At 41.7% G+C, this 13,770-nt stretch overlaps 1 protein-coding gene across 7 annotated transcripts in view; it reads right to left on the bottom strand.

Moving 5' to 3' along the window:
* Nucleotides 1-13,770, bottom strand: part of abcc9 (ATP-binding cassette, sub-family C (CFTR/MRP), member 9) — a 59,174-nt gene that overhangs the window by 25,844 nt on the left and 19,560 nt on the right. For all 7 annotated transcript variants that reach the window (XM_040148134.1, XM_040148143.1, XM_040148173.1 and 4 more), the window contains 3 exons: nucleotides 12,506-12,613; nucleotides 8,065-8,137; nucleotides 5,883-5,988 (listed from right to left, as the gene is read on the bottom strand). In XM_040148134.1, coding sequence (XP_040004068.1) covers nucleotides 5,883-5,988; nucleotides 8,065-8,137; nucleotides 12,506-12,613 — 287 coding nt within the window. The remainder of the gene's footprint in view (nucleotides 1-5,882; nucleotides 5,989-8,064; nucleotides 8,138-12,505; nucleotides 12,614-13,770) is intronic.

Raw genomic sequence — 13,770 nt, 5'->3', positions numbered from 1 at the left:
CTACCACTTACACCTCTTGCATTATTATCTTTGAAGAAAACTGTGCCAAAAGAACGGTTTAGGAGTAAAAGCTAACATCAGATCAGTCCTCCTGTTCCAATCAGCTTTATGAATGCGGCACCCAAACGTCAAAAATAAAAAGGTGGAGGAGGGGGAGGATTATGTTTCGAACGCTGTCAAACTCCACCGCAACTTGAAAAAGATTTTGTCAGATGTGAGAGATGAATATGGATCATGGATGGGGTTAATGATGAGCTGAAGATGACCGACAACACCAACACTACCACCACCAGCTAATGCAACACACACAAATTAATTACACCAGTGAGGACAACAGCAGCAGCTGAGGCACTCTGCTGGGAGTCTGATCTGAGAACAGCCCTGTTGAGGTTTTTTTTTCCCATCCCTCAAAAACAAATAGTTTAAGACAGTTTGGAAGATTTTGTCGCTGACGGTATTTTACTATGTTAAACTTGTCCATAACCGTTTGTATTCAGTTGGAACATACTTGATGACACTGCTGTTTTATCCAGAATTTCTTGTCTGATCCTGTGTCGCTTAGTTGAGACATGTAATAACAGCCTGTTGACATTATCATTAAAAGGACTGTTGCACATTTGAGCTAATTATTACAAGCATACAGTATATTGTGATACAAATTTGTGCACGTAGATGCAATAGAATACAATGAAAACTCATTTCTGGAACTGTACTGTCACATAGTCAAACACAGAGGAGAAATTTAGACATGGCTAAAAAGACATTCTCTGAGTGTATTTACTATTGTATAGAAATAGCTGCATATATGATTTATGTATATATTTGGGCCCCCAGTCCAAATTTACTGAGGCCGCAAAGAATGAAAAACACTTATGTGAGGATCACAAATGAGTAAAGAAACAAACCGATAACCTACAAATCTCAATATAGATACTGAGAGTGTATAAATATATATATATTTTTTAAATCTGTATTAGCAGAGCGTGTTTGAGTTTCTTTGTTTGTTTGTCTCAGTTGGAGCAACGACTCCCAGCATTAACAGCACAAACCACTCCAGGATCAAAAAAACAATGATCGTCTCAAATGGAGAGGGAGCAACGAGGTGAGCAGAAGGTCAAGTACACTCTGAAGGCCGATGCAGTTGTTTCTGAACACATACGCGTCAACGTGACGCTGCTTTGGCAGAAAGATTTTTTTTTTCTGACTGGGAGACGTCTGGACCCAGCAGGTTGGAGAACTGTCCGGGTCACGTGACCGAGGAAAAATACCAATAACGGCTCCAGCTGCGCAGCTTCTCACTGACCAACACTAGAAGACTAGTTGAGCTCTGCAGCTTCGGGGTATGTGCAAGTGTTTACAAGATCCATAGATAAACAGACACACAAGTATACTGTATGAACTAAAAACTCTAAAAAAGTTGCTGTTTAAATTGCCTGCTCTTTTCCTTTTTGTGCTGTAATTTTTGCATTTTGAGCTGAGAGTTGAAATATAAAAGGTTTGATATGACATTTATATTTTGTATTATTATCATATAGCCCAAATAAAATTGATTGGAGGGCAAAACATCACTATGTACACTTAAAAAAAAAAACAAGAAAAACATCACTGTGGTATAACAATGCAGTAAACTGCACTGTGAAAAATACATCGAAACAAAAACAATAAACAGAAACAGATGCAGGTGAGGTGTATGTGTTCATGAACAACACAGCCTGAGTAACTGCACGAAATCCCCTTTGAGTGCAGCGTGGAACAGTACTTTCTTCTGAGGGAGGTGGCGTCAATATGAAAGATGGAGTTAAAAAAAAAAAATGAGAGCAAAAGGAAGAAAAAGGCGAACGAGGGGAAGAACGTCTACCTCCTGATGTCTTCGTCAGACTCCTCTGCCTCTGACCAACTGTCAAAATCACGTCAGTGTGTTAGAGGGAGTCCGCTGCATTCAGCTGTGTGTATATTTGCGTTCGTGAAATATGTAATAAAAGACGAGAGGGCAGCGGAGAGAGAGAGAGAGAGAGAGAGAGAGAGAGAGAGAGAGAGAGAGAGAGAGCGAGAGATACGAGCAACAACAAAGTTCTTTCCTGTTTAAAGAGACACAGGGAGCATGGAAACAGAAAAAAAAAAAAGAAGAGAGGGCAGAAGACAGACAGAGAAAGAAACAAAGAAAAAAAAAAATGGAAGAGACAGAAATGTTTTCATGCCAGACCCCAGACAATGAAGACATGATGTTAGCCTGCCAACTGCTAATCAAATGAACCTTCCCACCCGGAGAAGAAGAGCCACGTGAGTGATGCCGTCATTGTCTGTCTACGATAATTAGGTTTCGTGGCTTCTTCGACAATGATGTCCAGATCTTATGAGCCCGAGGGTGTGTGTTTGTGTGTGTGTGTAATGGCGATGTGCCTGGGTTAAAGGATTATGTATATTCAGTAGGTCTTTTTGCGTAAACAGCTCTCAGACCTCTCTTTTCAGCTGCCTGAAGGGTCCTAATAAGCACTGATCTGGTGATTTGTAGGTAACAAATTATGCATTTAGATCGAAAGTGGACAAAAGTTGGCTGAAAAGTTTTGGAGAAGTCAAGCTTTAGCCAATAAGGAGTTATAAACAGTATTAAAATGACTGTCTTTCAAAGTAAAGTAGATCTACATTTTCTACAAATATAGTCACCAAAATAAAATAACAGGTTACTGTAAGAGTCCTGAGGCTAACAAGTACCCTGTTTGTTTGTTTTGTTTTGGTTTGTTTTGTTGCGTTTTGGTTTTTTTTGCCAAAGCCATGAAATGGCTGAACACAACATAACACAATTTTGGTGTTACACAAAATCTGTTACACAAAATTATGTTTTGTTTTCTTATTTTCCTCTGTTCTTCCTTTTCTCTTGGTAAATACCAAATACCTTCACCTCCTCAGTCGTCCGAAAGCTCTTTAAAATGAAAACACGCTACAAATTATAAAAGAAGCTGCTTTTGTAACTCTGGATGACTTCTATGACCTGTCCTTCGACACTGTGTTTGCCCACGGTCTTATTATGGATAATATATGAGATGATATGAATGATATATGACGTACTGTAGATGTTGAGGTTGTCACGTAGTGGCGACGCTGACCGATAGGTCGCTGTGCCCGGACTCGTGTAAACTTCTGGCCGTGTCCCTGACTACGGAGGCCTAAACAGGTCAGAAGCGTCACTGGTGAACGCGGCGAATGAGTTTCAATGTTTCTCCAAGCTGAGGTTTTGAGGACGTTTCATCGTTTTGCTTGATGCATTTAGTTCGACAGTAGCTGTAGAGAACCGCAGGTGAACTCGCGGACATCAGCTTCCGAAACTTACAGATCTCTCTCGAGCTTTAATTTTGTACTTCACCATTGGCATTTTAAGGTAATTAAGCTTGATATAAACAACTCTGGATGAGATGAGTCGGGTAAAATGCTAAAACATAAATGTGAATGTTTACAACAGGGTGAACTGTGTAAATGATTACGTTTTACAAATAGGAGACCGGAGAGAAAGTACCTTATGTTGCCCTCGTGGACCATCTCACAATCAGGCAGCCTGATATGGCAAGAAGGCAGGAATTAAAGAAACAGAAACCAGACACACACACACACACACACACACAGATGCTGTCATGTGAACAGAGGCACAGATATGCGCACACACACAGCAAAGGTTAGTGTGCAGCCCTGATGCTGATCTGCATGTTCAGTCTACAAACAAAGTTGGGTTTCTTTTTTTTTAAGAAATGAACAAACAGAAAGGTTGGCACGAATTCCAGACTTCTCGTAAAATGAAAATGCAACCGAAGCTGGACGCACAGAAAGAAAGCAAAACATTTCTTAGCCCAGAGGTTTCTAAAGCGCAGATAAATATTACCCCTTACAGCGCCGAGTTCCCGATCCGGGGAATATTCCGTTCGGTTCTCAGGCATTCATGATCCTCACAAATTCTTGAGAGATAAATGGTTAAACCTCAAATTCAAAAGTAAGTTACACACTCTGCTAACAAGCTGGCTAACACTATCATTGACAAAATATTAGAGTAGGACGTAGTGGCTAATGGAAGCATCGACAGATCTCTTTAGTGTGCGTCAAAACCAATGTTTTTTCCTCCTTACAGATCCCTGAAATGCCCTAAAACTGTGCGACCGGCATCTAGGACTTGCTACTGTTGTTTTCTGACACAGTAGTAATCATCAGCAGTATAATACACTGGTAACTTCCTGTAACAATGGGGGCGGGTGTGCGTCCCATATTGAGTCACCCCACTTGCGATGCTCACATGTCGAAGGGTTAGCGGGTAACCTACAAGTTTGGGTGTCTCACTGTGTTATATGTCCCTCGTGCCCCCTGCGAAAGCAGGACATTGAGTAGCTCGACAGACTCATCTCAATCCCCTGACAGAGAACCAGGGCTATGCAAATAACCAAAGGTTGTTTTTATAATAATCATCATTAAAACGCTGCAGCAGATGTCGGTTTAGATGCTTCATTGTTATCGTAAGAGGTCTGATGTTTCATTAGCGTGAGATCCAGTGAAAACCACCACGTATTGAAGTTTTGTCTTTTTTAAAAAAGGTGGTAAAACGGTTCTGAAGGGAGGCACCTATGACGGTCACAGTTGCAACTTACATATCAGTGATGTGAGAGGATTAGGTAGAGCTGCTAGTGACTTCTAATAACAATTACAATTGGTTTTTCCTTGAGCACAAGTCAGAGTTATGGGGAATTAAATGCCTACTAATAAGTCAAATTTAATAATATAGATATTATTGTATCCTGATTCGATTTGAGGCTAAATAAAAATGTCTATTGAGGCAACAAAATGCAATCAGAAGTGATAGTAGCAGGCCTTTTCGAAGGCTCATTGCACTCAGGCTGAGTCACTGTGAGAATATTGTCATAGCTTCTCCGCGCTGCTGAGTCAATGTTTTCCAGAGCATTGAATCGATGACTGTAGGTGATTTGAGAGTAAATCTGTTAAATTCGTCTGTCGCAATAGAAACAGACAAACACCGAGGCTGACACCGACACCGTCATGGTAATTTCATAATAAAAGCCTCTTTGGTATAATTCAATATCTCCACATCTTAGCTATTGAACGGCAGTTAAGGTTAATCGAGTGAGAACATAATCCTTTAAAATGGCAAGAAGTATGACCTTTACTGAATTTCCCATCCATCCATTTCACAAATGAAAACCTTTTTCAGAGGAATTTAATTGATTCAATAACCCTAGGATTTAATTTTATTATAAGAGCAGAAAATTAAATCATACTGGAAAACGGTTCCTGGACACTTGACGGTAATGGTTAGATGATTCTTGTCGGTATTTCTCAACCCTGCGTCTTTCATTCTGTGCATGAGCAGGATAAAATTAATTTACATCTAAGTAACATCACAACATACACAGTTATTTCCAAGCCACGCCCTCTATCTACCGATCAATCCAAAATACAGAAAGGATTTACTGAATGTAATCGGATGTGTAATGCATGAAATTAAGTGTATCTTTGAACACACAAAAGTAAAAACTAAAACGATTTGCATGCTGTTATGTTGTTGTATCATTCCGTTTTTATTTACAACCGGAAAAACAATATTTTAGTTTGCAGGGACCTGTCGATACCTTGGTAGAGACATTTTCTTTGACTGTTTCTAAAAACCTTAGAAATTTAAATGAATATAGGTCACTAAAACCTCACAGACGGGCCTACCATGTATAATCACGACCTTTTATTTCCTAATCTCGCGAGGTAAAATTCAAAATTACCTTGGAGTGAAAATCTGCTGTTTCTTCCAATATCATCAGTAGGCTTACAACCTGTTTTGGGCCCCAAATGACCACGATGTGTGATACTGTCTGTGCAGTGCCGCCATATTGTCTTACTTGCTCCAGTAGACTCTTCCGTCGATGGTTTGCATCTCGCCAAGCATTGCCAGCAGCAGGGAAGATTTCCCACAACCCACCTGGCCCACAATCATAGTCAGCTCACCTGAACAAACAGAGAAGCTCGAGAGGGTTAGTTCCATTTCTAGTGAAGTTTTATTTTGTTCTCAGTTGCAATTCTATCGTCATTTGTAAATACTTCTGTCCATGCTTTCGCAAAAGAGGGAAAAACGCAGCCGTGTCATACTCAAATTCACATGACAACTTGAGGAATGCAGACGAGGTCGTGAGAATTCTCAGACCCAAAAGTGGGGGTCACGGGTCAGACAAGGCCGAGTAACCCCGCAACACAACAATACAAGCCTTCATCTCTCTGATTAATAAAAAAATGCAAGTGAAGAAACTTAAATCCTTCTTCCACTTCCCACACATGAGCTGAGCTCAAACAGAGCCCTGATGTTGGTTTTTTTTTAAAAACAAAACAAAAAACAAAACAAAAACAAACAAACGCACACACCCAGCACTCAGCCGTGAAGGAGGATTTATTACAGGACTGACGCGTTGGACCGCATTAGATTAAGCTAGGCGCCAACTGAGTGCACAAATCCTTGAGATTCTATCCGTCCAGTGACTTCATTCATTAATTATCCCCTAAATCTGACCCATCAGCCTAAAGTCAACCCTAAACTCAAATCTGCTCCGAATCTAACTTCATTCAAAAAAACCCAAGTCCTGACACCAAAATCGTCCCTGGAAGAAGTGAGGACCTGCCAAAATGTCCTCACTTCTACAAGACATCGTTGTTCTGAAAAACTCAACTTGATTCACACAAAAGATAGAAGAAAAACACACACACACACACACACACACACACACACACACACACACACACACACACACACACACACACACACACACACACACACACACACACACACACACACACACACACACACACACTACAGTTACTCCAAATAACTTTACACCAGCACTTGGCAGAACAACAGATGCTGTTTGTCTCAGTAGTGGCATGACTGGGATAGCTAGCAAGTCACTTCCCAGGGGACGGTACAAGTGTGTGTGATATACTACACGGTCCATCTGCTGGCAGCCTCCTGAAAGTTACCCGGTCTCCTGGAACTCGGGATTTCAGCGACTTGCCTGCAGCATTACCGCAACGCACGCACAGCAGGTCTGCGTGTTTCATTCACGTTTCACCGTTGATCTCGTTGACCCTGAGGAATTTCAGGTTTTAGCCCACTGAGAGACGGGGGACCGAACAGAGAAACATCAGCTCCAAATCTACGGCCACTTGTAACCTGACAAAACTAGTTTTGAAAAAAACTGAAATAAAAAAAATAATAAAATAAATAAAAAAACTTAAAAAAAGGTACACGGTCTGCACAGAACAACTTTATGGGCAGCAGGAGTCTTCTGATTAAGGAAATAACACTCCAATCAAAAGCATTACAGAAAGGGCTTTCCTGTGACATTACACGCACTCTGGCAACCACACGGGAGTTCCTTAACACTTTGGGCGACACCAGAAGAGATGGTTGATGAAGATGATTGTGCTTCTAAAAGTACAACCCTCAGCTGTCTGAGCAGAACCAAACAGCAGGGCCCGTTGGTTACGATCTAATCCAGCTATTGACCTTATCCTTATTCTAAAAACAACGCTATTTCCATTAAGTTCTTCACACGACGTCAGAATTTTTCTCCAGTACACAGCCTCAAACCTGGTTTTTTTGACTGTTGCTATTGCGCAAATTTCGTAAAAAAAAAAAAAAAAATTTTTAAACCCCACCTCTTTGAGGTAAGACTCCGGCGGCATTAGCATTAAAGCTAAAGTTAACATTAACGCTGTTGGCTTTGGTAATTAAAATTAAAACCTATACCTGTAACTGACTAAGCCAAAAATGAACAGTTTTTACTGTCACAATCACCAACTTCCAGAAACACGTCTACTTCAACAGAATTCACATCTGCTTAAAAAATTGGCAGCAGAAATTTGCCATTATTTGCATGTGTTCGCTTCAAATTCTCTGGATCTCCTGGCAGTTTTACTGGATTAGATGGTAGCCCTCGTTTTTCTTTTCTTTTTTTTCAAAATTCTGATTAAATTCTCAATCCAAGCTCGGCTGAAGCTCAAGTCACTGTCTGGTGGAGTGGTTGGTCCTACCTGTCGGGATGCGGATGTTGATGTCCGACAGTGTCGACAGGTTGCTTCCCCAGGTGAAGAATCCATTGCTCACCTAGGCAAAAAGCATAAAATAGACAGATGAGGAGAAATTCAGTGAGAGAAAAATGTCTCGCTAAAGCACAGAGGCTTTCCACAAGATAAAGATGAAAAAAAAGTAAAGTAGTAGACTAATGCTGCAGATTCATTTATTCTTTACAGTGCACGTCTCACAGTAAATTGTTATTGTGCAACATATGACTACGTGCTATTTTCCTGTCATGTCGTGGACCCACCAGAGCTAAGCACATGACCCGTCTTTATGTCCTGCCCCAGAGTTTAAGAAACCCTAACAGTGAGCTCATTGCATTAGACGCCGCCGAGATGACCGGCACGACACAAAAAAAGGGGACCACACGCTGTGCTCTTGGTGCGAGCGACTCCGGACCAAAGGTCGTCAGCGCGATGCATTTCTCAGGTCCGGAGAGAGACCATTTCGTCGACAAGCGAAACGTCATTAAGCAAGAATGGACAGTTGCTGTGGTCCAGTTCTTTCTTTCTCTGAGGACCCACCAAAGCCCTGATCCGTGCTCACTTCTGTATTCATGAGAGGGTCAGTAATCATAATATAATCACCGGGCTAAGGATAAAGTCACAAATTCAAACGGCCTTACAGCACAGAACACACTTCATCGTTAGGCCCTTGATTGGGATAATGAAATAAAATCTGAAATGACCTTTGATTTTCTTCAAAGTTTTATCTACTAAGGATAGGAAAAAAAAAAAAAAAAAACCCCGGCTGCCAGCCAAACACATTTTTTGAGCGTCGGGGATCTGAAGTTCAAGTTCAGTTGGATTTCTTCAAGCGTAACGCTGCAGTCAAACTGCTGTCAGATCAGTTTAAAAAAAAAAAAAAAAAAAAAAAAGGAGAGAGAGGAAAGAATGAATCAACTGTTATCTCCTTCGACAGCCAAGAGGAGGTAAACAAATCTAAACTTTGATCACTGACCTTCAACATCTGATCAGATATCTTTGCCAACTTAGTAAATATTTTGTCTCAAACATGGACAATAGCTTGGGATCTTCCTGCCATATGGAATTTTCGAACTGAAGACAGTGATAGTTGATGATAGTTAACGATGCAGCATTGGAGGCATAATTTCACGTATGCAGCAAAATCCCTCCCCTTTTTTATTTATGAGATGATTTATTTTTTCGTTTTGTTTTTTTTCTCTTCCTTCCTTCACTCTCTTTAGCCTTAATTTTATTTTTATTTGTTCGCAGATGAGTTACAGTATACGACACTTATATGCAGGCACATACGCACGCAGGAATAGAATATTTTTTAATCATCATCTTCATTCCCTTCTTTTTAATGTCAAAAACAGGAGGGTGATGCTGTGTAATATGCATCTTTTGTGTCTTTTGTTCCTAGTAAAAATCTAAATTTTAAAAAACAAAAATACTTAATACTTAATCTGTAGCTCCGGGTGTTGGTGCAAATAAAAGTTGTTTTGTGCCCTAGCTTTTGGTGAGTTTCTTTACTAGTAAGATCACAAAGGGGGAAGTCAGGAATTCCAGTGCCATCTACACTGTGCAACGTTCTGCATATGATAAACGTGTTGGCTACAGATGGAAGTGAGAACCATCTATATGAGTCCGTTCGCTGCATTTAAAAAGGTCCCCGGGAAAAGATATCACAGTCCAAAAGCAGTCAAACGTGTAACCGGACTTCGTATCTCATCCCTTTCTAGTGGTCGTCCCGCTTCCTGCTAGGACTGTTTACTTTCCTCCCATCTGCAGCATTTATTTGTTTATTTTAGCTTTACTTTATCTGACAATCCTCCCCCCGGCCTTGACTGCACTGTTCCCTTCCCCTGTGACACGGATCCCAAAAGACGTAAGCAAATAAGTACGAGGAACCTAGTTTGTAGAGATTTAGACCATTGAGGATAAGAGGAGGTGACGTAGCATTGAAACTAGTCAGGTATCTCATCGGATGTTTCAGGTACATCTTAAAATTTAGAATTAAAAATTTTCTCTGAGAACAAATACCCAATATGAATATTACAATATTGACTCGATTGTTATTTTAGTCTGAATTCCTTATATTGAGGGATTAAATTACTAAACCTCTCCAATAAAGCATCACACTTCTTCCCATATCTACCCATCAGGAAAACAAACATGTCGAAAATAACAAACTGGTTTTGTAGCTGCAGAGACAAAAAAAAATAATTTCTAAAAAAAAAGGGAGGATGGGGTAGAAAAAGGGGGAGAGAGATCAGATGCTATCGAAAAGGAAAGAAGGGGAGGGAAGGAGAAAGTAAGAAAAAGAGGGAATATGTGAAACATGAAATAAGGAAATGTGGGTTCACCGCACTTTAAGCAAAGAAAGATTATTTAATGTTAGAGGCAGGAAGCCAGAGGAAGTGGTCCTGAACAGTTGTCTTTAGAAGCTACGTTTTATGTTACGCAAGATAAAGGGATCATTTCAAAAATTGCTGGCCTTGTGTTAACAACCAAGAACCGCAACATCCTCAGGCTGAGTCCTGCCGGGGGCCTTTGCGTCATGTGTTTTCTCTCCCGTCAGCTCTCCACTGAGGGCTTAAAGTGCCCCAAAAATACTTATACCGCAACATACGTTTAGATGCTCGGTCAATAACCAGTGCTAAATCTGTACACAAGGACATCTCATTCAGTGCCTGTGAACTTTTTCCCCACAGCTTGAAATGAAAAATAGATAACACATCAAACGAGCCCTTGGTCTATGGCATTAAAACATTATCTGCAACTCCACGACCAGCAGAAAAAACCTGTCGCATCAGCTACGACGTGCAGGTGTCACGTTTGGGTGTCCACACACTTATGTCCATGTGATTATAAGAAGTCAGCAAAGACTTCGTATGGAAAAGTCACAGTGTATTCTCCCGCTCTCTCCCTCTCCCTCTTTTTAATTAACAGAGCGCTCGCTGGTGGGCAACGTCACTCCGCAGGGATGAGACAGGAAGAGCAGCCTTCGCAGAGGGGCTGAGAAAAATGCTGGACAAATTCACAAGGCCCTTTGAGGGGCAATGAGTTCTCGTGTGAATCCTACACTTCCTGAGTCCGCGCGCGCACGCTCGCAGACGCGCGGTAACACACGCCGGCAAAACCCCCACACTGGAGATATGAAACAGCTGCTGATAGAGTTGTGTGAATTACCGAACCAGAGAGCAGCTCCTACGTGTTTACAAATGTGAGCGTTAATGACCACTTGATGTAAGACGTTTTGTAATAAATACAGAACTGTACCCTCACATCAATCAAGATCCAAGTTGTTTAATAACACTTTGCTTTGTAAATCTCTTATTACCCCTCGTTCAAAACACATCTGAAAATACAACTGTCAGACTTCTATTAAGGCTGACGTATAACAGATAAACTAATTTTCGTGTCAGCATGACTTGGCCAGCCGACTGGTAGTTAACGCTCTTTATCACGGGTTGTTTTGATTATATTGTCCAAACTGTAGGTGTGCGGTTTGTCACACAAAGCCATGCCGCTCTGTCTGGGGGGGGGAAAAAAAAAAAAAAACGGGTTTTAAAATGCCACTTGAAACGCAACCACGTTTGGTGAAATTTGTTTTGGTTTTTTTATAATTTGAGAGACTATGGTGCAAGAAGTTTGTATTTTCAATGGTCTAGCGTCGTTCACTGTAAACTACAGCTGTCATTGTCTTCTTACATCACAACTTTTGAGTGTGTGGGAACATCAAATCTGGGTTAGAAATCGATTCTGCTCTTTTAAAAAAGAAAGCCGCTATTCTTTGTTTAAAATCGGTAACAAAACCAAAACGACGAGTCCCATTTATATCGTGCTTTAACAGTCTCAGGATTTGGGTAAATGGTAACCCCATTCCTCGGTGCCTAAACTTATCCATCCCCCAAGGTCTCCTTACACGTTATCACTAAGCGGGGGACTGTGAAAGTGCCAGGCAGCAGCGTGGAAGGCCGAGTTCACCGCTCCTGGGTGTGCCGCCTTTAACCACCTCGGACGCCGCTCAGGAAAGCCTCTAGAGCTTAGATCAGTCTGACATCAAGACAAACTGAGACACGTTACTTTTACAGAGCTGGCTCTGCCTCTCAAGTCCATGTCCCTGAAGACCGGTCAGCTGCCTCTGACACCAAAACTTGAAAAGGCAGAATTTGCACCATAAAGAAATACAGTCGTTAATTCTGTGGGCCCTCTCCCCATGGCTGCTGACAGGACCACAGTCATTTCTGGGGCAAGTCCAGTGACACTTATCAAGATACTGAAGACTAAAAAGTCTTACATCTTTTAAACTGTTAACCATGGACACTGTTAGCTATGTCCTTGGTGTCCTTCAGACCTTTTTTTTTTTTTTTTTTTGGTCCTTTCCCCTCCTTGAGTCATTCCCCAGGACGTGAACTTTGACCCTGACCTTTACAGCCACATCCTCCGTCTCTGTGGGTCTCATCTGTCGCCTGGTCGGCTGCTCGTAGTTGTCCATCTGGTAGCGCATTGGCTGTTTCCTGTTGATGGCTTTGGTCTTGAGGGGGATATCGAAAGGACAAGGGAGGGATGGGAGTGAGGGGGAAAAAAGAGAGATTTGAAGTTAGCATTAACTAATAAACTTGAGACTTTCCTGCATCCGCTTTAGTTCCTTGGGGAGAAGAAGTAGTGCAGGGGTTCTCCCTGATGTGACCCTTGAGGATGTTGCCCCAAAGGATTCAAATCCGCTGCAACCACATTATCCCGTTGTTATTATCCAGACACACCACACATACGAACATACTGTACATCAGGGTCTTTTGCACTTCAAGTGAGGCTGAAGTTGACTCCAGTACGCAACATTATGGACACTTGCACCAACATCACCAAAAATCGCCGTACGTTTCAAGACTAAAAAGCCCCCGCTGGTCGCGCCGCGTGGCAGCGTGTCCTCCGACGCCCGAGGCATACATCGGAGGACGTAGACAGAATAAGGCAGCCGGGACGTGAGGGAGCAAATGCAATAAAATCTGCTGCTCTTCCTTGAGAACTGATCCACGTCAACGCTGGAAAATAGAACAGTGGTGTATCCTGATGAGGCGCCGAACACCAATCTGCAGTGATGCGAGTGTCGATGCGTTGCGCGGTTTGTTCCATCCAACGCTTTTTTGATGCCATGCAGCAATGGCATCGAAAAAAAGTGTTGGATGGAACAAACAGCATGCCTTCGATTTTGCTACGGCTAAAGTTTAACCAGTTGTAGTGGGAATAAATATTCTTTAAAAAAATAAAAAATTTATATTATATGGCTCAATTGTGGAACGACTGTGGAGGAAAGATAAGGGGGCCACTAAAGACATTATGATTCATCCCTTAAGCACCTCGAATGTCTGTGTACAAATTTCATAAACATCTGTCCGTTACTATCCATGTGGAAATTTCCATTTGACAGGGAAGCTTGTCGAAAGCTCAGTGAGTCAACAAAAATCGATCCTCTGGGGACCATGACTACCGATGTCACGTTTTATGACAATCCGGCCTGCAGTTGTCAAGGTGTAACTTGCTCCAAACCAAAGCCTTGAATGCAACGACAAACTGACTGACCAGCGCGGACATCACTGGGCATTACCACGTCAACGCGTGTCCGATTTATTAAACCCCCACAGTGATTCGACCTGCAGCATATCCAGAACATGAAAGCTTCTACATTTGCTT

This window comes from Xiphias gladius, chromosome 2 (genome assembly GCF_016859285.1).
Source record: "Xiphias gladius isolate SHS-SW01 ecotype Sanya breed wild chromosome 2, ASM1685928v1, whole genome shotgun sequence".
Classification (NCBI taxonomy): domain Eukaryota; kingdom Metazoa; phylum Chordata; class Actinopteri; order Istiophoriformes; family Xiphiidae; genus Xiphias; species Xiphias gladius.
Note: the sequence above shows the minus strand (reverse complement) of the source record. Positions and strands in the feature narration are given on the sequence as shown.